This window comes from Corapipo altera, unplaced genomic scaffold, assembly GCF_003945725.1.
Source record: "Corapipo altera isolate COAL_440 unplaced genomic scaffold, ASM394572v1 61553, whole genome shotgun sequence".
Lineage (NCBI taxonomy): Eukaryota > Metazoa > Chordata > Aves > Passeriformes > Pipridae > Corapipo > Corapipo altera.
The window spans coordinates 5915538-5940661 of record NW_020884918.1 but is presented as its reverse complement, the minus strand read 5'-3'; the positions used below and the strand labels follow the sequence as shown (position 1 = coordinate 5940661).

Genomic DNA, 25124 nt, shown 5'->3' with positions numbered 1-25124 from the left:
CTCTTCTGTTTTCTTTCACTTCAGCAGGGCCTTTTTTCCTCACTGTCAGGCCAGTGGTCAGCTGAACTTCATACACAAAATTGAACAACGATTGCACTCAACTCAAGGTCCTCCAAAGCTTTGCATTGTGATAAAGTCACCCACAAGGACTGCTTGGGCTAAATTTTGAGCCTCTGCGCTGAAAAAGCACAAACATTCCCTCTGTTATCTAAGGAGAAGCCTGTGGCTACACTCAACACAGCAAAGGTTGAAACTACACACAGAGGACAAGGTGGGTCCTTAAGTGAAAATAACTGCAAAAACCTGCCTTAAATCCTTGCTTAAATTCTTAATTTAGCTTTTCAGTTTGTGAAAGACACTTGCATTCATTCTGCAAAGGAGGTTGTCCTTGGAACACCTCTTGCCTTGACATTGCTTGAGGTGCAAAATGGTTTTCATTTCTGGTTGGTTGGTTGGATTTTTTTTACTTTAATCTTAAAGCCAGAGGATAGGGAGCAAGATGCTCCTTCTGAAGGCTGTTACTGTTTGTCTTCAGTTGCTGTAGATTACGAATTGCTGCAGATTGTTCTTTGTGCAGGCTTGGAAAGCGATTTATCTTGGAATGAACACATGATTATTGGGTGTTAGCCTTATTCGTTTGTTTCTTGCTCTTTGCAGACTACTGCTTCTATTTCAGGTGCTGCTCCTATTTATTGTCCATGGTGTGCACCTTCCATGTTTTCCAAGGTTTTCATCTTTTGTAGCTTGTTCTGGCCCCATTCCTTGCTATGACACATATCAACAGGCTGATTAATTCTGAATCTGACTTTTGCAGCCGGTGTGTTGTGATTTCCTTATCCCTGGTGCTTAAAACTATATGATCTGTAATCTGTTTGCCTGCAGCCATGTCAAACTTGTACAAAGAAGGTAACTCAGCCAGACTGCAGTTTCGGGTTCGCTTTGGTCACATCTACCACAAGACATAGCTCTCCATTTCCATTTCCACTAGCAAGACCACTCTAAAGAATCTGAGGTCTCATTTTTGTCTGACCTTTCCTCACCTGCAAGCGTGAAGGTCTGAAAATTCAGAAGGTGTCGTTGCTGGTGGTTGGAAGCTGGGAGTCTTTTCCTATTGCCATGTTTCATAAATATTGACAAATTACTTTTACAGGGCACTCTGCACAGTGCAGCAAATGTAGTCGCTCAGATTGCTGGTTTTAAGACAGCTGTCTGAAGGAATCAGGGCTGCACATCTCAACTTGAAGAGCAGGGGCTGCATTTTGGAAAGCAGTGGCTTTAAAACGGATTTACAGGTCACTGTATCTATTCCCAGTTTCAGACAGTGGCCCAGAGAGGAACTGGGCATAAATAATATGAATGCATAAACAGAAGACAACTGAATGAAGGCAGAGAAGTGTAACACTGTAAATTAATTAAAGGACTGTTCACAATTTCAGTGTCCATACTTTAAAAAGCAAGTTGTATAGAGGATTTTGGATAAACGTGGAAGTCTGAAAACCCTCCTTACAGGGAAAGACCAAAGAAACTCGGTTTAGCTTGTGCACTTAAAAAAAAACCCCAACCCACTGAGGTGTGACTCTCGGTTGCCAAATACTTACATGTGATAAAGATTTCTATGAGAAGACATCAGTGTAACAAACCTAAACCAATAAAAAAGATATAATGAGATCTAATGGCATGAAGACAAAAGAGAGGCCCTCATTTGCACCACCCCAACTTCTCACCCCGGGTTTGCTGCCTTTTCTGCAAAAGATCAGAGCTGAAAGGGCCACGGACCCAAACAGGGATTCCTTGGGGGAAATTATTTGGCCTTTGAAGAGAGCAACATGCAGTAGGTGGTTGTAATGGTCTGTCTTAGTCATAAATTGTAAAACGGTAAAATGTTGATTTTTCAACCAGAACATGGCACCAGGACCTCCCATTTCTTGGTGAGAGCTTGTCTGCGTTGCCAGAAAAACGCTTCCTAAGCTTAAAACGGGGCAAAATTTACTTTTGCAGAGTGGGTTTTGCTGTACTGAGAGAGGATGTGTGCCCAGCAACACCTACTTGCACCAACTTGATCCTGAACTGGGTGAGGACAAAGCCAGGACAAAACTCTTACACCGAAGAGCACAGGCAGGGATAGCTCCTCGTGTTCTTCCCAACATCCTCTGTCACAGCATCACACCAGGGATGTCCAGGGCAAAGAGCTCCTTCCTCTGTCCCCCCAGTCGAGGGAATCAGGCCCTGGTAACATGGAGTGCCAGGGGTACAGGCTCTGACACAGGCTTCCCTGGGGATTACACAGAAAAAGCCATCAGTTGGCTTCAAGCACTGTTAGGAGACAGACTTTTTTTTTTTTTCATGCATCAGTTATTCATCATGATCAACGCCAAGAGCTAAAATAAACAACATGACAGTTTTGTAGTGATAAAGTCCCAGATTATTTTTAAGGCCTAATTTTTCATTATGGCAACATTTATACTTGGTGGTATCTTCACCTCCATAGCAGTAATGCATGTTTCATATCTCTAAATAAAACTAAGCAGGAAAGGATTTGTCAGGTTCTTTAAATTCTTCCTTGATTTATTTGGTCTTTTAAAATGATAACTTTGAATCATAACTTCTGAACTGATATTGCCTTAAATCACTAGTTTTTGAAAGCACAAGGACAACGCTCAAAATCCGTAACTAAAGGTTTGCTAGACCAGTAATGACAAAAAGAAAACTTCTACCTCTGAGTGTTCTAAACACTTCTTCAACTAGTACAGACGATATATACAGAGATCACTTCCAACTTGTCTACCAATCTTGCACAGATGGTGTAGAAAACTGGGGTAAATCTCATTGAGACTAATCTATACAAACATATGCTTAATTAGCATAGTGCATCTTACACAGTGTAAAGCAGAAACAGACTGTATTGCAATAACTGATCATAGCATAAATTGGTTTATTTTGATCCTTCCTACGGAGGCACAAACTATTTTCTTCTTAATTATTTTGTGGATTTCATTGTAATGAATTAATTTCAGCTTGCTGGAAAAAGCAAACAGAAAAAGGAAATACGGATGATCAAAAATTTAATCATATCATGTTTGCATTTATGCTGAATTTTGTTCCTATGACTGATTCCACTGGCTTGTTCACTTCATAGATTTAAACACATACTCAAATCCTTCCTGGACCAAGGCCTACCACTAATTTAGAATCAAAGCTATTGTCCCTCAGGCCTACTCACAAATTACACTTGTTTATTTAAGTCAATAAAGATAAACTTGTGTAAATCTCTTTGTAAACAAGGCTATTTCACTTTAATGATGGCTTATTTGGGGTTAGCACAAATGTGTTTCTAATCAACAAATCCAAAATAAAGGATGTAGGAAGATGAATGGTGCAGTATTTGGAATAATAAGAAAGGATAGAGGGATAATCTGAGTTAAAAACGGAAATGCTGGCAACATGAAATGTTTCTAAGCTATAAAAATCAGTACAACTGGGGAAAGAAGGGCCAGTTTCAGTGGAGGAAAGTTCCCTGTCCACTTCAGCACAAATTCAAGCAAGCCAATGCAGCAAAGGAATTCAAAATTCAAGTGTCTGACAGTGCCTAAGTTGCCTCTCAAATCATTCTGCTTTATGTTAGTCAGGGCAACTGGGTTTATGTGCACATAGGCACTGGGAATTAAGATAAGGTAGTTAAATAATTTACTGATCAGGATTATACAGCGTAAATGAAGAACGTGAGCAGATACACAGCAGATACATTGTGCTGTGAATGTCTTAAGGAGGATGTAACTTCTAAGGATTACTGTCTAACTCCATTCCCTCTGATAAATGTAATGTACTTTATAACACAAACACCAACCAGTTCATGCTGTGATGGGTCAGAAAGGCAGAACCTTGCTTTTAGAACATTATTTTGAATAGTAGTTATTTCTTAAGCCTGTTTTGCCAGGGGGATAGGACAGACACAGCAGGCTTACATCAGGGGCTGTCAAATTCTATTTTTTCTCAATATTTTATTCACTGTGGAACTGATTCCTTTTTTTTTTTCTTTTTTTTTTTTTCTTTGATTTGAAATCTCCTAACAGCCCAGTCTGAAGTGACAGTGATTTGTGTAATACTGGAAACATACTTCTGCATTTAAGAAGAGGCAATCAGCAGTTTTGAGTTTCGAGGCTTCAGAGATTATTAATTTCATTATTGAAATAATGAATAGTTTCATCATTGAAAAGACGAATAGAATAATAGAAATATGCAATGCATTTTCTAGTGTATTTTGCCACTATTTCCAGCCTTAAGTTGCAGCACTTTTGTTAAAGTTTGATTAATTTTGTGAGTATTTAATCTATGCTGATATGACTGAGTAAAGTTCCTGTGCATTATGGAGATTTTTATGTCTCATGTAAAGGCTTTCTTTTAATTTATGATGCTAATGCTCTCCTCTGGTCTCTTCAATGCAATGCCTGTTTAGACAGTACACCAGACATTGGTTCCCTTCAAAATCAACTGACATGTTCCTCGTGATGGGATGGGATAAGCAGAGTGTGGTTTTGTTTTTAGTCCTCTTTGTGCTGCCACAAGAGCTGATATGGTGTGGAGCTGTGTACAACCTTGATGAGATACAAGGAAAAAGGGTTTAAATCTGTATTTAACCCTCTGAGGGAGACACAGTCTGAGTCCTCCAAGAGTTTTTTCATGTTGGTGCCAAAAACAGGGGAGGCTTTTGCCAGTGTTGTGCCATTCCCCCCACAGAAGTCCTGCAATGGCACGGAGAGGCTGTTTCCATGTTTGGCCATGAAATAATGCAGAGGGAAAGGGAATCCATCCCTTTCCCAGCTTCCAGACCCAGCACCATCCCTTTTTTCATAATCTTTGGCAGATTTGTGCAGGAGGAAAGCTACTTTCATAAGTTTAGAGAGAAAAAACCATGCTCAAGTGGCATTTAGAGTAAGCAGAGAGGCAGCACTGCAACCAGTGAGGCAAGAGGCTAAGCACTTACTGAAGTACATGACAGTGCTTCAACAGAGTGAGTTGAGAAATCTGGGAGCATTTAACAGTGGTTTTCCTTGGATTTGTGGTCATTTTTACACACAGAAGTATATAGCAAATCCTGAGTGGGAAGGGACCCCCAGGGATCATCGAGTCCAACCCCTGGCCCTGTCCAGGACACCCCAACAATCCCACCCTGAACCTGAGAGCATTGTCCCAACACTCCTTGAGCTCTGGCAGCCTTGGGGCCATGACCACTGCCCTGGGGAGCCTGTTCAGTGCCCAGCCACCCTCTGGGGGAGGAAATCTTTTCCTGAGATCCAACCTAAACCTACCCTGACACAGCTCCAGGCATTCCCTTGGGTCTTGTCACTGGTCACCAGAGAGCAGAGATCGGTGCTGCCCTGCCACCTCCACTTTTGAGGAAGCTGCAGACTTTGATGAGAGTTCCCCCAGTCATACAACATTTCCTGTCTTGAACATGCTGGCTGACCTTTTTGCATCACAATTCCCTGTCTGCCTGGCATTGCCTTCCACACTTATCTCCACTCCACACAGTCATATCTGATAGTGTCAGGCCATTTAGAAATCCTAGGTGTCTTTGAAGTTATCTGATATTGGTGTTGTACTTCTTTTACCTCTTACAGGATTTTGTCACAGGCTTTGGGAAGTCAACATGTATTCTCTGTTGCATAGCACAGCCAGCTAATGCTTCAGCATATTTTTTTTGTTCTTAAATTATTTCAGGGAAACACAGAATGGTTTGGGTTTGAAGGAACCTTGAAGGTCACCTCGTTCCATGGGCAGGGACACCAGATCAAGTTGCTCAACTGCCCTCGCTCTTTCTAGCAGACAGATGACCGTGAACTACCACTGAGCTCTTCCAGTCTGCACATGGATGTCCTTTGTGAGGATGCTGATCCTCTCAGACACATTGGGAGATCTTGGGGGAGATGCTCCTGCTCCTCCTCTGCAGGTTCAAATCCAATTGGGCCTGTCAACCATTTGTACCTAACTGCTGATGTCCAAAATGTGCTGAACTCCATGGTTTGAGAAAGACATGGACCTGGAGCAAGTCCAGGGGAGGCCACGGAGATGCTCCAAGGGCTGGAGCCCCTCTGCTCTGAAGCCAGGCTGGGAGAGCTGGGGGTGTTCACCTGGAGAAGAGAAGGATCCAGGGACACCTTGCTGAAGGCTTTCAATACCTAAAGGGAGCTTATAAAAGAAATGGAGAGCAATTTTTTACACAGTTGATAGTGATAGGACAAAGGGGAATGGTTTTAAACTAAAAGAGGGAAGATTTAGGTTAGATATTAGGGAGAAATTCTTCTCTGTGAGGGTGGTGAGACCCTGGTACAGGTTGCCCAGAGAAGCTGTGGCTGCCCCATCCCTGGAAGTGTCCAAGGCCAGATTGGACAGGGCTTGGAGCAACCTGGGCTACTGGAAGGTGTCCCTGCCCATGGCAGGGGGTTTGGAACTGAATGATCTTTAAGGTCCCTTCCAAGCCAAACCATTCTGTGGTTCTCTGATTAGTTCACACAACCTAGCAATATCCAGCTTTGGTACCCAGGCTGAAGTTTTTCAGTTTGTTTTTACTAAATTAAGTACTATTTCACAGAATTATAGAATGGTTTGGGTTGGAAGGGACCTTTAAAGGTCCTCCAGTCCAATCTCCCTGCCAAAGGAAGAGATGTCTTCAATGAGATCAAGTTTCTGAAAGCCCTGTCCAACCTCATCTTGAGTGTTACCAGGGATGGGGCATCCACCACCTGTCTGGGCAACCTGTGCCAGTGCTTCACTACCCCCATAATAAAAAAAAACCTTATTTTTTTATATCCAACCTAAATTAGTGCAAGTGTGCATCTTAGAACTGCTTCTGCAGCAGTTACACATCCTGCCTGCCTTCTCTACAGCCACCACTTCTGAGCTCTGTGATTTGCAGACCCGATGCCACCTTCTTCCCTTTGCTTTTCTTCTCCTGCTGCTTGCAATTTCCTCCTAGAGAAAGGAGGTTTACACATAAATTGGTGATTTTTGTGTCACCGTTGTGCAGTCTAAGCTTGTCAGCCTGTTGACCTGTTTCAACCACACCTAGGGGAGATGCAGAGCCCCTGGAAATAGAGAGTCTTTTGAATTTCATGGCAAACAGCGGCTGCACTAGAAAAGAAACATGTTGCCATGTTTCTGCCCGGGAGAAAGGCAGAGAAAGCCCAGCCCTTATCAGCACTGCTTGGCTTCCTTGCCAGTAGGGAATCAGCAGGCAGCTGGCCAGCCAGAGCACACACATCCCTGAACCAGGCACAGCATGTGCTGCTCCAGACAGAAAGCCAATACAAAGCAGTTTGGGGCACCGAAAGGAGATCTGGAGGTACCAGGAACCTTGGAGATAAAAAAGGAGAGGGAGCCATGAAACTGTTTCAGAGGAGAGGTGAAGGGAATGTCTGACGCAAAACTATATGAAAACTGAGCTTAATTAACTTGCTGTTCATGGAAGAAAAAATTCTCTCAATGCAGTGGAACCTCCACAAAGCAAGTGCTGCACTGGCTGAATAGCCTGTGTCTGTTTCCAGGTACAACATGCCTGGGACACCTTATCTTTCAAAAACATGATGGCAATCTGTCAGATGCTCTGCTCTGTCTGCAGCAGGAATCTTCTCCATTTCACTTCTTTGCTTGAATCTCAAAATGATGGAAAAGCAGGGGAAATGCAATCAAAAAAACTCATTCAGCCAAATGCCTGCTTCAAGCTGAGAAAATCCAAGCACAGACAAAAGGCAAAAGGGAGATTTCCACAAGTCCACATCTACCCTTTTGTCAGAAGGGCCAAATGATGGGAGAGGTGTCTCACCTGGCTCCTGGGAATACCAGCCCTGTTGAGATGGGATCCGTGCCCAAGACACCGAATCACAACACCTACATCACTGAGTTCAGGAACCCTTTCAGTCTGGAAGAGCAGAAGGTCTCTGGAGAGACAACTGCTACGGTGGTGAGACATGACCTCAGGTGTAAAAGTGGCCTGAAGTTGAGATAAATGACATAGAATAAGGAAAAGTATCAAAAAAGCAAAAGCAGGAAAACAGAATGCGTTCAAGAGACTTAAAGCAAAGCAGGAATTGACCTTTTCGTCCAAAAAAAGCCCCTTAAACTCTCATCCTGTGGCTTCCCACTCATAGAATCATGGAATTTTAAGGGGTTGGAAGCTACCTTAAAGATCATCCAGTCCCAATCCCTCTGCCATGGGCAGGGACACCTTCCACTACAACAGGTTGCTCAAAGCACCGTCCAACCTGGCCTCGGACACTTCCAGGGATGGGGCAGCCACAGCTTCTCTGGGCAACCTGTGCCAGGGCCTCACCACCCTCACAGAGAAGAATTTCTCCCTAATATCTAAACTAAATCTCCCCTCTTTCAGTTTGTACCCATTACTCCTTGTCCTGTCACTACAGTTTCCGACAAGGAGTCCCTCTCCTGTTTCCCTGTATTCCCCTTCAGGTACTGGAAGGTGCAACGAGGTCTCCACTCAACCTTCTCTTCTCCAGGCTTGAAAAGTCCCAGGGAATCTGCTGGGCATCCCTGCAAGGATCCCTGCAGATAAAACAGTGCTGGGTTTCAGCTGAGGGGTCCCTGGCCGTGCAGTCACAGGTAACAGCTCCAATTCACTTGTGGTGAGCCTGGGCGTCTACTGAGGCACAGGGATTTGGCTGTGCTACATCATTACCACACCACAGGTGGTTAAAGCTTTGACGAGTCTACTGAAGGCAGGAGCTATAAGAAAATAAAAACATATGGGGGGAAACCACTCTAAGTGTCACTGAGTAGGGGGGTGGGCGCAGGCAGCAGAAGGAGGCTCAGAAGGCTTTGGGCTCCCTTCTGTCCATGTCCCACCTTGGGACCGTCAGGCCTGGAGCTGCTGTGCCACTGCAGGAGAGGAAGAACTGGGCAGTTTAAATCTTTTTGGAATCACAGAATAGCTCAGGTTGGAAAAGCCCTCCAAGACCATCGAGTCCAACCATTTCCCAGCACTGCCAAGGCCACCACTAACCCGTGTCCCCAGGTGGCACATCCACATGGCTTTTAAATCCCTCCAGGGATGGGGACTCCAACACTGCCCTGGGCAGCTGTGCCAGGGATGGACAACCCTTTCAGTGAAGGAATTTTCCCAAAATCCAATCTAAACCTCCCCTGGCACAACTTGAGGCCGTTTCCTCTCATCCTGTCCCTCGTTCCCTGGCAGCAGAGCCCGACCCCCCCGGCTCCCCCCTCCTGTCAGGGAGTTGCAGAGCCAGAAGGTCCCCCCTCAGCCTCCTTTTCTCCAGGATGAGCCCCCCCAGCTCCCTCAGCTGCTCCTGCTGCTCCAGACCCTTCCCCAGCTCCGTTCCCTTCCCTGCACACGCTCCAGCCCCTCAATGTCTCTCTTGTCTGAAGGCCCAGAACTGCCCCAGCACTGGAGGTGCCTCAGCAGTGCCAACACAGGGAGGGCACTGCCCTGGCCCTGCTGCCACACCACGGCTGGGACAGCCCAGGGGCCATTGGCCTCCCGCCCACCCGGGCACACCTGGGCTCACATCCAGGGGGAATTCCCGCCGGGAAGCAGCGCACTACTTTGTCTCAGCTCGCATCCCGCGGAAGAAGACGGACTCACTCGCTTCGTAGTGCGATTGCGCGCCTGCCGTTCACCCAAATCCTCACCCCCTCCGATCAACCGCCCGCGGCGGGCGTGAGTGACAGCCGGATCCACCAATCAGCCCTCGGCCCCGCCCCGCCTCCCCCGCCTCGCGCCTGTTTCTTCTCCCCTTCTTCCCTTATCTTTTTTTTTTTTTAACACTGCCGGTCTTCCATTGGTCTTCCCGACCGCCAATCGTCCGCACGGACCAATGGCCAAGCGGATGTTGAAATCACGGGAGGAGCGTCCAATGGGCGCGCTCTCCGCCTCACGGCGGGGCGGGGCGTGCCGGGGGGCGGGCGCAGGAGGGTAGAACTGAGGGGAGAGGCGGCGGCCCCGCGGTGCCCGGGTAGTGGCAGCGGGAGCGCAGGACACGGCGGGGCAGCAGCACTTCCAGGCGGCTCTCGGCGGATCTCGGCGGTTCCCGGTGCGTCCTGGTGCGTGGCGGGTCGGGGGTCGCTGCCCCGCGGGCTGCGCGGGCCTCGGGGTACCGTGCGGGCCTGGTGCCGGCGGGGCCGGGGGCGCCTCCCCGCGCCCGCAGCCCCTTTGTTGCGGAGGGGACAGGGATGGGTTATCCTGTTCCCGGCTGGATAAGCCGCCCCGGGGTTGGTGGGGACAACCAGGCTGTGTCCCTCGGGGTGTGTGTGGGAGGGAGGGAGGTAAAGAAGTTGTGCTGCTCCTTCTCTCCCCCCAGCACGCCCTGTTCCTTGCCTTCCTCCCTCCGCTCCCTCCGTGCCAGGTGCGTTTTCCTTGCAGGGGCTCGCGGAATATCCCGAGTTCAGAGGGACCCACGAGGATCGTCGCCTCCGGCTCGGGACACCCCTGCGTGCCCGTGAGGGGTGCGGGGGGTCGGGGTTGGGGGTGTGGAAAGTTGGGAGCGAGTTGTGCTTTGGGGATGGCGAGGCTTCATCTCACCCCTTTTGTCCGCCCCTCTCCTGGTCCGTGGGGCGCACACGGGGCACGGGCTGCGGTCGGTGGGTTTATTCACCTGTGTGCTGCCAGAGGACAGCGTTAGGTGGGATACTGGGGGGAAATTCCTGGCTGGGAGGGTGGCGAGGCCCTGGCACGGGTTGCCCCGAGGAGCTGTGGCAGCCCCCATTCCCTGGGTGTTGTTTGTAAACAAACATAACCCGCTGAGCGTTTCGTCTACCTGGGGGAAGTCGCGTCGTGATAAATGCGGGCGGTTGGTGGTGTTGCTGTGGAGTTCCTGTTTGTAATTTTTATTTTTCCTTTCTGTGGGGAGTGCGGGGGAAGAGGAAAAGTGCAGCCCAGTGTGGTCCTTTAGTCTTTGCTGTGGGAAAATAAAAGAAGGGAGAAAAGTGTGTGATGTGAGTGAGCGAAGAGCCCTTGTGATAGTCTGGGAGAGCTGTTGAACAGCTGGGATTCAGGCTGCAGCCTGAATGGGATTCAGGTCTCGTGTCTTTTTGGTTGTCTGTCACAGTTTTTGACTGAGAAAAGCCCAACACGTGTGTTGTGCCCTTTTCAAACGCTTTGCAAGTGGGATGGCACTAAGAAAAAGTTTTGTTTACTGGGTTTACCGAGACAAGTGCCTCTGAAAACGCTGCACCTTGTGTGTATTGTGCGTAGAGCTCATGTTATCACAGCCCATGGTTATAAACGAGTTAGATTCCATCTGTAGCGAGAGGTTTGTAATAACAGCTTGTTAGGAGACCGCAGGTAACAGCAGGTTTGTGTTTTCTCAAGTGCTCCTCTCTTAGCCTGGAGAGCTGTACTTTCAGGCTGATTCATGACATTATTTCTGTGGGGGCTGGACCGTAGTGAGAGACTGATGAGTCCTTGCTCTGCTCTCCAGGCTGAGAAAGAAACACCTCCTGGTTGAGGTGGAGGGCTCCTCTCAGGACAGGGTTGCTGTTTGGACTTTCCAATACTTTTATGGCACTGTTGGTGCGTGAGGGGGTTATTTGTGTGCTTGTTCTGAGGCGCAGCCTTAAAACTTGTAACGTCTACAAGCTCTGATGAATCCCCGGGGGGTGAGAGTGTAACTAAGGGAGGTGCGTCTGCAGTCCCTTCGTCCCCCTCTGATTAACACTGTTGTGATGAAAGATCGTGGCTGGGCTTCGAGAACGAAGATTAGGGAGTGATGAAAGATAATACTAGTTACAAATGCCTTTAAAAAGCGGAAAGGGAGGGTCTCGCTTAAGGTGGTTTAAGGCTAAAGATGAGTCTGAGCACATATTGAACATCGTATTGGGATGTTAAATAGGGTAACCTGGCAGTTGGTTGTTGTTCTGCAGTTGTTTCGGTGGCTGTCGGTGTAACCTGACCCACACAAATGGCAGTGTTTGAAGATCCAGTTTTCTTTGAGGAAGAAGCTGGACTTGTGTGATAGAATCCTGAAGAGGAATTCATCAGCTTTCACTGAGGTCCCGATTGATGGTAAAAGGGACACCAGAGTTGAAAAAGTGAGATTAAAAAATTGTTCTCTGAGCTGATCGCTGCATTTCCTCCACCTGGCAGCTGGGTTCACCAGCAAAATTAATTGCACAGCTGATCTCCAAATGAAAGGCTCTCCTGGGTCCTCCTTCCTCTTCCTCTTCCATTTGATCTTTCAGAAGTGTTGAGCACTAGTTGATATAATTGAGTTTATTGGAGCTCAAAAAAAAAAAAAAAAAAATCCCTGCTCCTGAGAGCAACTTTAAAAAACAAACCTTGTTTCCATCTCTCTAATCCCTTTCCCACAAAAGTACTGGGAGAACAGGCTCTGTAGTAGGTTCTGGATAACAATGAACCTGAGCTCTGCTTGAGACTGAAGCAAATTCCTAAGTTTAGTTTGCACAAAGAACAGTACTCAAAGTTTTAATTATTATAAAAAGTATTCCAGAGTTTTCAAATGTATTCAGTGCTGCCTTAATGGTTGTACATGTAAATGCCCTGTAATTGAAAGCATCCATTTATGGGCCTGACTTGCTAAGTGAGCTGTAAATTCTGCTTTTCAGATTGGATTTAATGACTTTTATCATAAAGCCATAAACTGGTTGTGAACTGTGCCGAGAGGCAAACAATACCTAAGCTTACTTTGCCAAAATATTTGTAATTGTTGATTTGTTAAACTGAATTGCTGCAGGTCATGCGATGGGATTAGGTTTTTGTGATAGAATGGAGAGTACAGGCAGCCCTGTGTTCAATACTCTCTGGGCTAGAAGAAATTGGCTACTGCAGAAAACCTTCCTAAACGTTCCTCTCCACTTCCAGTAGCAGAAACTCCGTTGCAAACAGTAAACCTTCGTTCCAGGTGACTTTTTATTCTGGTTATTTGTGTCTGACAGTCGTAATGCAAAGTTGGACCAAGCGGAGACTGCGGCAGAGCAGCTCCTGGGTCTTCTGTCAGTTCAGTCTGGGGCTCAAGCTACAATTAATTACACTGTAGCAATATGAGCTTAACATCAGACGCGAAACATAATTGAACTGCGCTTATCGAGGGGGGTGTGGGGCTGGCCGGTGTGCGGGACATTAGATTGGAGTTGAAAGTGAACTTGCGTGAAGTAATTGTTAAATGCGGTTGTTTGGTGGAGTAGCTGCTAAGCTATGAACTGAAACAGGTACCTAGGTAACTGGTAAGCAGTTCTGTGAATACTCCCGTCAAATTTAGCCCAGGAGTATTTGTTTTCTAAAATAATGAAGGTGACACTTGCCTGTTACACGTGGAAAATTTTACTCAAAATTAATGAGGTGAGAAGGGCTTAAGCTGCCATGGTTTGGAGTGCTTTATTCCCTACCTTTGTGGGGCTGTTCTGGCCTTTCAGTTTTAAGGAGCAATACTCTGACCTTGTTTATAATACTAAATAAGTGAAAGAAGTTTGCAGAGGCAGGTGGATGGGCTGACTGCAGCTATGGTAACTTTCCTCCTTTTCCATTCTAGGGGAGTTGGTAAAATACACCAGTCCTATTAGTAGTTTAATCAAAGGTCAGTAAAATTAACAACTCTTCCTTCTCATATCCTGAGTTGCATGCAGTTTTAGTGTGCCACGAGTGCATGGGTTACATGGAGTGCTTATTTTTTAATAGCAATATACCTCTTCATTACCACATTTGGCTGTAATTTGAGGCAGCCCTTGCTAACTGAAGAAAAATCCAACCTCTCAAGCTTTCATAACATCATGATTGTGCTTGTTTAGTTCTGTGCATGAGAAGTTTTGAGTTTCCTCATTTGATTTAAAATCAAGCTTCATGGAGTGAGCAACGGGGGGAATAGTCTGCTTTCAAAATTCTGTTTTCAGTGAGCTGTATAAAGGTAATACAGTTATGTGTAGTTTCAATATGCATTGCAATACTAGAGCATGGCAAACTTAAAAATTAGTGTATAAATCAAGCCTGTATATAGGCATGTTTCAAATTCAAGCTCTCAGGTCACAGCAGCGTGCTTTGAGCTTCATCAGCTCCTGTCAAAGCTGAACCAGGACCTTGGTGTCACTCCTCGGAGCTCTGGGCTGTGAGCTGGGCAGAGCTCCTTGGGGTGGGAACTCTCCAGAACCACTCCCCCCACTGCTGGGCTAATTGGCTGGAAACTGAACTGGGAGGTGAATCTGAGGGCACTGCCCAGTAGGGCTCGATTGCTTTTCCCCCAAAACAAAACCCCAAACACTCCTCTGACCTGAGTGTGAGGAGATGAGGTTGAGCACCTTCTCACTTTCTTTTGTGGTTGTTCTTCAGAGAGGTATCACAAAACCAGGTGCCTAATATTCACTTGTAGGGAACCTCAGAAGGCAGCTTTGGGAGGAGTTGTGGGTGCAAACAGAAGAAGTGAAGTGTCTTCTATTGTCTGCTCCACTGAGAGATTTAAGCTTGAATGTGTTCTGTCTGAAAGGGAGAAGACTGGCTTTGATTTTGGTTTCAAGTTCATACAGAATTCAGGTGCACATTATGCACTTGGTGAAATTGACAAAGAATCTTGTCCAGGTTCCAGGATTAATGAAAAAAGCATTGCCTTTGAAAAAAAAAAGTCTCAAAAATGGGACTAAAATAGGGAGGAAATGAGCTTGTAGACTTTCTCTCAAATACCACAAATTATTTTCCTCGATCTTCTTTCCTCGGGAGCTTAACTTCTGTCCTCTTTATTCCAGAAGAGCTCTTGCAAATGAAATTCCTCTAAGCCAGAATACTTCTAGTAAAACCAGGAAAGATCAGATTTCTTTATTTCAAGTTTGGATGAATAAGCAGGCTGATATGAAATATGTTGCATAAGGCTTTAGAATAAATTAGCCAGAAATCACTTGATATTTTTGGTAGCACCAGTGTGTTTATAGTATGTTCCAGACACTCAGGAAAGGAAAATTTCCCTTGAAGATTTTAGTCTGCTAGCATGCTGCCCTTAAGGTTTTCTTCATCTTTTATGCTTAGTTATTGCTGGGATCATGGGCTTAATATTTAATACTTGTTCCAGAGAACCGCAGTAAAGTGGAATAATAGCAGACATGACTCAAACTATGACTTTAGAAGTTGCCAACTATGACACTGTTTGACCAGCCATAGAAACATGTGTGCATCAGGGAGCAGAGATATGCTGCAAGGGCAGAGATGAAACAAGCACCGCCAAAACTGGGCAGTTTGTAGCTTTTCCAGTATTAATCTGTTGGGAATTACAGCACATGCTCCCTATGTTCCAGCAGTCTAAATAAACTCTTGTACCTCTGGGCAATGGTAAGAACCCCTTGAGCGTTCAAAGCTGCAGTTTGAAGGCAAAATCCAGAGATGGATTTGGGATGGAAAGGGATAAAATGGAAGTTCTGTGCTGTGGAATGCACTGTTGCCTTGGTACTACTAGTTCAACTACAGTTGAGCTTGGAAAAGGATCTTGAAAATCTCCCTGCAGTTACCCACAGAGTCCCTGAGTGCTGGTGTGTTGTAGAGGAAGTTGGAAATAGCACACAGGAATTTAAAAAGATTGAGATTTGGGCTGTGGCATTGGGCCTGAGTAGAAGAGAGTGAGCCAAGGGGAGGCAATGCAAAGGGTAAGTGATGGCAAAGCACATCTGAGGTCCTTAAAAGCAAAGACTGTAAATGGGAGCTCAGTTTTTTGAGGTGGTTGGCTGTTAACTACGAAGAAATTGCAAAAAACCCATATTGCAAGAGGGGGTATTACATATTTAATCTTATGCCATTTTAGCCATGTGGAGATGTTTCTTGCAGCATTGGCAAATCTATCTTGTTTTTGGGGTGCATTTTGGGGAAAAGCATCTTATATTTTCTTTTTTTTTTTTTTTAGTGGATGAAGAATGTTTCCCAGGCAAAAAAAAATAGGGCAATGTTTTTAACAAGAGGCTACTGTCAACAGTGATGGTATTTGAGGGAACTGTTCTTTATGAGATCGGAACTCCCTGTATTACTATATCTAAAGGTAAAAGTTACAGTTGATGAGTTGAAATGGGATTTGCTGGTCAAACATGAGCTTTAACAGTAACTCCTAAACCCATTAGTATAAACAAGGTGTCTCTGAGGCTGTCTGGGTGGGTACAGTTGTAACCCAACACAGGTCCTGGGCTCCTCATTTTTATTTGAGCTCCTGCTAGATGTTCAGCAGCAGAGACAGGCACCCTGCCTTCTACCTCCAGTTCCTCATGGGGTGGAAACTTCTGTCTTTGCACTTTTTATTTAAATTGTTATGTTGAGAGATCTAGGATAGTATGACCAAACAGATAAGTGCAAAGATAACCTTAGACTGATACAGTTTTTTTCTGTGGTCTTTAGGTCAGTCCTTATGCAGAGTCTTCAACTACTTGTGATTTAATTGGAGTAGTAAAGCTTTCAGGCTTGACATCTGTCCAGAGGATCATCCCAAACTGTGTTAGCTGTGTTCGGGTGCTTCCCTTGAGACAAAAGTCTGAGAGCCCTCTGTTTGAGGGAGGGACGTGATTCAAGTGTACAGAATCACGGAGCTTGCAGACCAGATGAACACAAACAGTTCTTCAGCAAACTTGCAATGGTAGAACAAGAGTCACTTTCTGAAACTAGGGAGGGAATAAATTAAAATAATGAAAGTAGTTCTTTTGGCAGTGGGCAGTTCAATACTAGTGCAGCGTGCCACAAGAGGTTGTGAAGGCACGTTCAAAAAGTTGTTTGGTGGATTTGTGGGCAGCAAGTCCATAAATGGCTGCTGAAGGGAATAAGTAGGAATGTAGCCTTTAATTTTGTGTTGTAACAGTTTGAGGTGCTGAAGAATTATGAGGAGAGTACAGAAAACAGCCAGGTTCACATGCTTTCCTTGATTGGCTTATCTTTTTGCCACCTTTGGAGATGGAGCACTAGGCTGGATGCAACATTACTGCTTTTTCTTTGCAAAATCTGCATTTATCCAAATTGCCCATGATTCAACCTAACCATGCCTTACAGTTTGCACTGTCTGGTTTAGTCTTGGAGCAGACTGCTTTTTTTTTTTTTTTTTTTTTCTTTTTTTTCATAAATAAGCTAGCTGAAATACTGTCCTGTGAGTGCTCATCACAATCAGCTGAAGTATTAAGCTGAGTGAAGTCCTGTCCTACTTGTGTCACATTCTCTCTACTCACCCTTTGAAAGATACAGGACCACTACTGGAATAACTTGGTGAAATTCTTACTGATACTCCTGGCAAATCCCTGACAATAGCTAGAAGGAAGAAGTTAGTTTAAGCCTCCCAGACTCTTAGTCTGCAGCTGTGTATGTTGTGTTTTTGTTAAATAGCTGCTAAGCTGCAGAAAAATCATTGTTATAAAGGGCTCTTTAAATGTGTGCCTTTGTGTTTTGTTTTGTTTTGTTTTTTTTTAAAGGTAATTTTCACGGAGGTGGCAGATCTGCTTTTGCTTTCTGAGATCTGCAGAAGCTGGATGAACACACATCTGTAAGGCAACTAGATACAATTAAATATTGCATCTGGAAACTTCGGGTTAGTTAGGTCTGAGCTTACAGTCGTTTGGAAATGAGAAAAGAAGGATTTGGGTTTTTTTTGCCTCTGAGTATGTCAAAATAGTATGAGAGTTCAAATATAAAGAAAAACTGAAATGTGTAGAATTTCTAAATTCTTTCCTGCTCCAAGACTTAAGCCATCTAATGTGCATTTGAAGCAGAAAGGCACATCTTGGTTTAAAAAAAAAAAGGCACCAGAGAATACAGAAAATTTTTTATATATATATATATATATATCTCTCAATCAGTTGTAGGAGAGAAAATACTGCAGAATTGGACACCTCATCACAAGGAGTATTGTAAAGCTGAAAAATTAGATCAAAGGAAAAAAAACCATATTGCAAGTAAGAGGGGATATTGCATATTTAATCTGAGAATGTTTGGAACAGTAGGCTCTGAAAGACAGGCCACTTATCACCTTGGTGGTAAATGAGACCCTCCTGAAGTGTGTGTTTCTTGAGGCTGACAATCAAAGGAGTATTCTGTGGCACTGAAAGGTGTCAGATTTGAAGCTAAAGCACAGGAAATACTCGAGTGTCAGTGAGCTCTGTAAAAAGGAGAATAACTGGTGAGTGGATCAGCAGTGATAGTTGGTTGCCTGCGTCTGTCAGCACTGAATTTAATGTTCAGGTATTGCACCATCAGTTGCTGCTGTTTTAGAATGCGATCTTTAAAGCCTGTCCTTTTTGGTTTGGTCTTTGGGTTTCGTGTGTGTGCCTGTGAAGCATCCGGTGTTGTCCTTGCTCGAAGGCTGAAGCCTTTTTTCATAGAGCTGAGTGGCTGCTGCTCCCTGTTTTAGAAACCAACTGTGTTCCTTAAACCTGCAGGGGCCACGCAAGCCTCCTGTTTCATCTCTGGAGCTACTCAGGGTGCTTATTAGGGGTCTGATGTGCTTCACTGCCAGGCCCTGGCACAGTTCAGAACGTGTCAGGCTGCTTAATTTGGTTTTGTCACCAGAATAAATGGTCTAAATTAAAGCACATTTCCAGTGATGCAGTCAACACCAGCACTGCAGTTGAGGGCTGGGACTGGAGTCCTTCCACACTCCTGTAACTTATCTGACATCACCTGGGGTACTTCAGTACCATGTGTGAGCAACTCCTTAACTTGAAAGAGAACTACCTCAGCAAAACCCACAAAATTAAACTGTTTTACTTTACTTGGCTGAGAACATTAGCACTGGTGCTGAAGTGATGGTGGTGGTGCCGTGGGGAAAAAAGGAAGGAGAACTAGGCTTCCTGTGGGAAGTAGGTGTTGTGTTGGCTTGACTCCTTATGAAACTGTGCCTCTACTGTCCTAGACAGTGTTTAATTAAAAAATGTTAGCTGTTGAGTTTATTTTTCTTGTTTGCTGTAGCCAGGGCTCCAGTGCAATGCTTTTAGAGGTAGCAAACCCTGCAGTTTGAAATACTGGGGACAAATTCTGTAGTAATGTAACATTATTGGAGGAGTAGAAGCTTTTATAGTCTTGTGTGAAAATAAACACTTTGACTTTTTGCTGAGGCCTATACTGACAAGAACATGGAGCAACAGTTTGAAACTGAGGGTCAGTTTAGATTGGATGTAAGGAAGAAGCTCTTCTCTCTGAGGATGACAAGACCCTGGCACAGGTTCCCTGGAGAAGCTGTGCCCCATCCCTGGAACTGTTCAAGACCAGGTTGGATTTTGCTTTGAGCAACCTGTTCTAGTGGAAAGTGCCCATGGCAGGGGGGTTGGAACAAAGTGTTTTCTAATGGTCCCTTCCAACCCAAACCATTCAGTGGTTCTGTGATTTAGGATAGAGTATTTGCATAAAGTTACCAGTGTTGATCTTGAGTCCCTGTTAATTGGAACCTCTGTCTCCTTGACCCCAGAAAATTACATTTCTTGCTTCAGCCGCATCTTTAGGTGCTCTGAGAAGCTGGTTTATGGAGGTATGATTTCTTTGAAACTGAATGTCATGCCCTACTGAATGCTCTGTTTTGTGGAAGTTGAGAAGTTATGATTTGAAGTTACCTGTAGAATATAATCTAGTGTTTGTTGGCTTGGTCCTCCCTGAAGCTGCAAAGATGTGACAAGGCATAAATTAGCCATGAACGCTGTAGGCTGAAGAGTCCCGAATCGTGCTGGTTTGGAGATGGGAAACTTCAGTAAGGTGAAGTTGGTATATATTGGATAGATGTGGGGAGTGCACCTCTGTGGGTTGGAGAGGCACCTAAGCTGCCTTCAAAGCTCAACTCGAGGAGCATGAAGGTGATGTTAACTTTTAGCTAAAACAAGGTGTTTTCAGCTGACTGAACTCACTTGGAAATAAGATAACTTTCCAGAGTTCAAATACCCATTTACTGCCTGGAAATAAGATCATTTTTGACTTCAGCTTCTATCCATAGGAACATTAATGTCCTCAAGCAATTTCTAACAGCTGTCTGCCTGTTGGTTTTAGGTATTACATTTTAAGATCTAAAACTGGCCTAATGGAAGCTGCAAAAACAAATGGCTATCATTTCTCTTCTAGATGATTTGAAGTGAATATTGCAGTGAATGCTAAACATAACTCAAGTTTCAGCATTTGTTTTAATATTTCATTTTATATAAACATCATGATCAGGTAGTTACACTGAATGAAAGGCTATCAAAGTTGGAAAGTCCTACTACTCAGGTGCCTGCCAACTAAGATTTTATCTGTCATTTGTTGAATTTTGAAAGACATGATGATTTTAAGTGCTGCCAGTTGAGAAAATTCATTATTACAGGTCACTGGACTCTAGGTGGGAATAAGTTTATCACCAGACTTATTAGTGAGTTTGAAATTGGCATCTGCTGTGGAACAAAAATTGTTAGTTATTTAAAACATGACAAACAAAATGGGAAAAGAAAGGTTTGGGAGATGACTGGCTGTTGGAAGAGTTCTCTCAAGCCATAGGGACTAAATGATGTTCAGAACACGATTTCACTTGCTAAACTAACTTGGAGCTGGGTGGAACATGCATATATATGTATGCAATTTGTCAGTGACTTGTGGAAAATATTAATAAATGACTAAAACCAGCCAGCCGAGGTGCAAAGCTAGAGTCAAGTTACCTTGTGTATTTGCTGAAGTTTGCTTTAGTCAGGAAAGACTTCAGGAAAAATTGCATGTCTGATCCAACAGTAACCTTAGTCTGCATTAACTTCTGAAGAGTCTGTAGCAAACTTGAACTTTATCGATGAAATACCTCCTAACCATGATGATAGTACTTCTGAACCATTTATCTGACTTGTTTTGGGATGCAGTGCCCTATGCCATTTGGTGACGAGGGAGATGTTTGTTTCATGTGAAACCTCAGTTCTAACGCGTCTTGTTTTGGTTTGTGTTTTCAGGGATTGGACGGAGCTCCCTAATTTATTGTGTGCTGAGTGTGTTCTGTCTGGTGAAAGTCATGTCATCCATACTGCCATTCACTCCACCAGTTGTGAAAAGACTTCTGGGGTGGAAAAAGTCTGCTGGTGGCTCTGGAGGGGCCGGTGGTGGTGAGCAGAATGGTCAGGAAGAAAAGTGGTGTGAAAAAGCAGTGAAAAGCTTGGTCAAGAAGCTGAAGAAAACTGGACAGCTGGATGAACTTGAGAAGGCAATTACCACTCAGAATTGCAATACAAAATGTGTGACAATACCAAGGTAAGTGCTGTTGTGTTTGAAATTGTTACAACCACTTAAGAAATGACTAAATGTACGTTTAGGCTGCCTGTGAACAAATCACTAAAATATCGGTTGCATGCTTTTGATTCTTTAAAAATTATTTAAAACCTATATTGGATTTTTATAGTGCTTGCTTATAACTGAATCACATTTTTTGTGAAGTCACAGTTTCTTTCATTTCACTTTTCATTACTATGTAGATTTCTGTTTGTGTGTGTTCTAGTGCTGCCTAACACATCTCTTAGTTTGTAGCACTGCCTTATGCTGTTATTTAATAACCTTATCTATAATCAGGTGGGGGGGGCATACCTGAATGAACACTTTCACTTAAAAAAAAAAAAAAGAGTAGTTTTTCCTTGGTCAACACTTCAGTCATCTAATTACTTTCAGTTGTATCTGGTAGTTTCATTTAAATTGTACAAGCTGCCTCCGTTCTCCCTTTTGAAGGAGAATTTTATCTTTGGAGGTAGGTTGTCTGAAGACCAGTTTATTTACTGTAATTATTGTAATTGTTTGATGAAAATGCTTTTTGTTTAATAACCTGGGGTATTTCTAGAATTGCTCTTCTGCTTCTGTATGTATAAACATTTAGGTGAACGACTTGTATTTTACCTCTGACTTTCTCAGCTTAATTCATAGCAACTGCTGTGTGAGAGCAAGGGTGATGTTTGTAAGTATAATGCAGTCTGCTCTCGATTCATGTTGCACAGAAATCCCACTGAGGTGCCCAGGCAAGCTCGTTATGTGTGACAGAAATATCAAGTCACTTCACAGGTGTGTTTTTCTATGAAAAAGTGGGAGGATCTGGTGGCACAGGAGTATTCTGGGCACTTGGCCACTTGACACTTAAATGATTTCTAGGGGAGACAAACTGTGTCTGGTTTATGAGCTTTATTTCTGTATGAGCACATTCATCCCAGCTACTTTTATACTTTGTACTAATCACAGGGCAAACTAGATCTGACTGGTGTCAGTAATGATTTCCGTGTATCAAATGTGTTATAGCTGTTATCTGATAATCGTTTCAGCATTCTCTTTTAGATTTGACACAGCTGTCTGAGAAAGGCATGAGTATGCTCTGAATGAATGGCTTCTTCAATTCTGTTCTTTTCACCTTTTGTTTCTAGTGCTGCCTTCTGCTTGTATTTTCTTCTCTAGTGTAGTCCCAAAATCCCCTGGGTTTCCCTTCTGCTTTCTTCCTTTTGCCAGGTGAAAAACAATCAATAATAAAATATTAGTGCTTTCTTGTCTTAGTGTATATCAGCAGACTAAGATTTGAACCTGTAGGGATATATGTTTATTGAGATGACTCTGTGTATTTAGCAGCTCTTAACCATGGCAAAGATGAAGTGCTTAACTGGAAGGTGTTTCATGTGACAGCAGTTAAATCTGCCTCACAGAGATTCACTTGATACAAAGTGTGCCTCTAGGTTCTAGAGCTCTTAGACTTTCTAGAGCTCTCCCACAGGGATACTGGGACAGTAAGTATTGCTGCTTCAGAAGGATGGTTGTCTACATTGAATTTCTGTAGAAGATCCAGACAATAGGCTAATAGATCACTATTTTTAAGCAGCAGTATGCCTGCATGGCCTTTTGTGTTAAAGGAGACATAGTAAATAATTCCTTAAAATGGAGTAAGAAGCTGTGCTGTACTCTGTGACCAGCGGTTCTTGCTGGGCTGTGATGTGCTGTTCTCATCTATCTTCCAGTCAGCTGTAAAAAGGACTGGACCTGGGTTTTACTCTCCTTGAGTACCTTAGGAGTAAACCAGGAAGAGCTCTTCAAGTGATGTTGGCTATTATACAAGATTGAATTTTAAACTAAGAAATGCCTTTGGTATTAATGGGTGAGATGATACCAGGGTTGCCAGCAGTGCTATAGAGGATTTTTGAGTTTCATAGTTGGGTTTTGAACTGTTGATATTATTTCAATTTGACAGCAGTAGTCTGGGTTCCCAGGAAGTAACGAATGTCAACTCAGTACTGTAATGACTTCTTGGAGATTCTTGTTCTTGGATTTAGTAAGTTAATAAAACCACTGCTTGAGTCCCACTTTAATGAATCTCTTAAAGATCTGCAGATCAGCAGGGATAAATAATAAAATGCTGAATTTGAAACTTTTTTCCTTCCTAGTCAGCAGGAAGTTTGTGGTGCCAAGCTGCTGAGATGCAGTTCTGATGTGACAGCTGGGCTAGCTTTCCTAATGTTGTTCTGCTTGGGGAGGGGTTTTGTGTGTGTTGGGTTTTTTTAGCCAGCTTTAGTTTTACTCATTAATGCTGTTTAATCTGGTGTAGATACTGACAAGTGTTGTGGGATGCTTCTCTTTGCCACTCTCACATTATTCCCTCTACAGAAGTTTCAGTTGTGGTTTCGCCAGTTTCTGGTTCCCTTGGAGGTTTCCAGGGTTTGATGCAGCATTAAACTCTATTATGCTTTTTTATCGTTGAAACCTTAAGCAACTAAACTTCTATAAGCTTTTCTCAAAACTGAGAGCAGTTTGAACAGAAGTTGTATTAAATCACCTCTTCAGGAATCTGCATTTCTTACTGTATGTCATCCATAATCCTGCTGAGTTAGGGTTGTGCCGCTTCTGTGCGGTTTGTCAAGGTGACTGCACACTAAGGGAGGCTGATCCTGTGTGTACTACACAGAAGCTGCTCATGTGGTAATTAACACAACTTCTTATGAGACTAATAGAGGTTCTGAGAAAGCAGAAGCAAACAGATGGAGTGGGTGTTGGCATTGCACAGCAGGGGTGCTTAGCTCTTCATAAGTGGGTCAGTAATCTAGAGCAGAGGCTAAATAAGTACAGAGGTCCTTTTGACACTAGCCCTCTAAGTAATTTGTAGTTATCTTGCTGAATCCTCCCAGCAAGCCAGTGGCATTCTAATCACATAATCCCTGTGTATTCTGAAACTAAATGTTGGCACATGAGTTCACTTTTCTGAAATTTGGTGGCATTTAAGATCCTGCCTTCGTGCTTTCCCTTGCAGTTTTGACATAGGCACAAGAAGAGAAACAAGAGCACGAACATCCTTCTTCCAGTGGAGCAGTTTCGTGTTGGATCATAGAATCCTGGAATGGTTTGGGTTGGAAGGAACCTCAAGGATCATCTAGTTACAACCCCCTTGCAGGAATGTCTTCAGTAGATGTCATGTGCAGGAATATCTTCACTAGACAAGGTTCCTCAAAGCCCGGCCCGTAAATACTCTGTAACTAGTGGTGGCTAAAATCCAAGCATTGTACAAATCAAGCCATGCCATGTGGTGAATAACCAACTGTCTTTATTATTTAAAAAGTTGTTTCACTGGTGACAGCACAGAGTGTTGGAATCCAGAGTGGGGAAACACAAATAACTAGTTTCAGCGTGCCAGTGTTTTGGTGTGATCAGCTGTGTGGGTTTTTTGTGTTAGAAAGAATATAGATATGCTTCATGCTTAATTTTTGCTGCTTTTGAAAAGGACCATAAAACAGTTGCTTTTGTGAAATGCTTGATAATGTACAACTAATAAGAGAGTTTAGTCAGGTCAGGTTTAATATAATGTTGACCTGGACTGTGGTATCTCCTATGTTTTTAAAGTTGAAAAAAAGCAAAAGCAAAAAAGGTGAGGGATGAGCTGTAGCTGGGTTCATCTGTATCACAGGTTGAATTTTGCCTCCATGCCAATATTTGGGTAATGTGACAACTGTATTAGATTTTTAATCTTATATGAAGGGTAAGTAATAATGGAGATGACCTGCCTATATGGAGAACTCCCCAGACAGGTGTAATCCTCGTTTCTAGCATGCCAAAACAATTGACTCTTCCCCAGAAGAGTCCATCTTTCCCTGTGTTTTCCCTTACCTGTTACTGCACCCTCAAAACACTACTTTATGTCATCTCCCTGCAGGCAGTGTCCCTGTTCTGGCACGGTCTGCAGGATACAGTGTTGGACTGGGCC

The 25124-nt window shown here is 43.9% G+C and overlaps 1 protein-coding gene and 1 long non-coding RNA gene across 4 annotated transcripts in view; one reads left to right on the top strand and one right to left on the bottom strand.

Moving 5' to 3' along the window:
• Positions 1–650: 650 nt before the first annotated feature.
• On the bottom strand, positions 651–8108 carry LOC113953208. The gene is made up of 2 exons (XR_003529777.1): positions 7820–8108; positions 651–2272 (listed from the first exon to the last, which is right to left on the bottom strand). It is a non-coding gene; the product is annotated as an uncharacterized LOC113953208 (long non-coding RNA).
• A 1828-nt stretch (positions 8109–9936) lies between these two features.
• The window catches only part of SMAD2 (SMAD family member 2), a 49584-nt gene continuing 34396 nt past the window's right edge, over positions 9937–25124 (top strand). For 2 of the 3 annotated variants that reach the window (XM_027656060.1, XM_027656058.1), the window contains exons 1-2: positions 9937–10061; positions 20869–21163. In XM_027656060.1, the coding sequence (XP_027511861.1) occupies positions 20928–21163 (236 nt within the window). In that variant the 5' untranslated portion in view covers positions 9937–10061; positions 20869–20927. Of the gene's footprint in view, positions 10072–20868; positions 21164–25124 lie in introns of all 3 variants that reach the window. The other variant, XM_027656059.1, reaches the window with a different exon arrangement.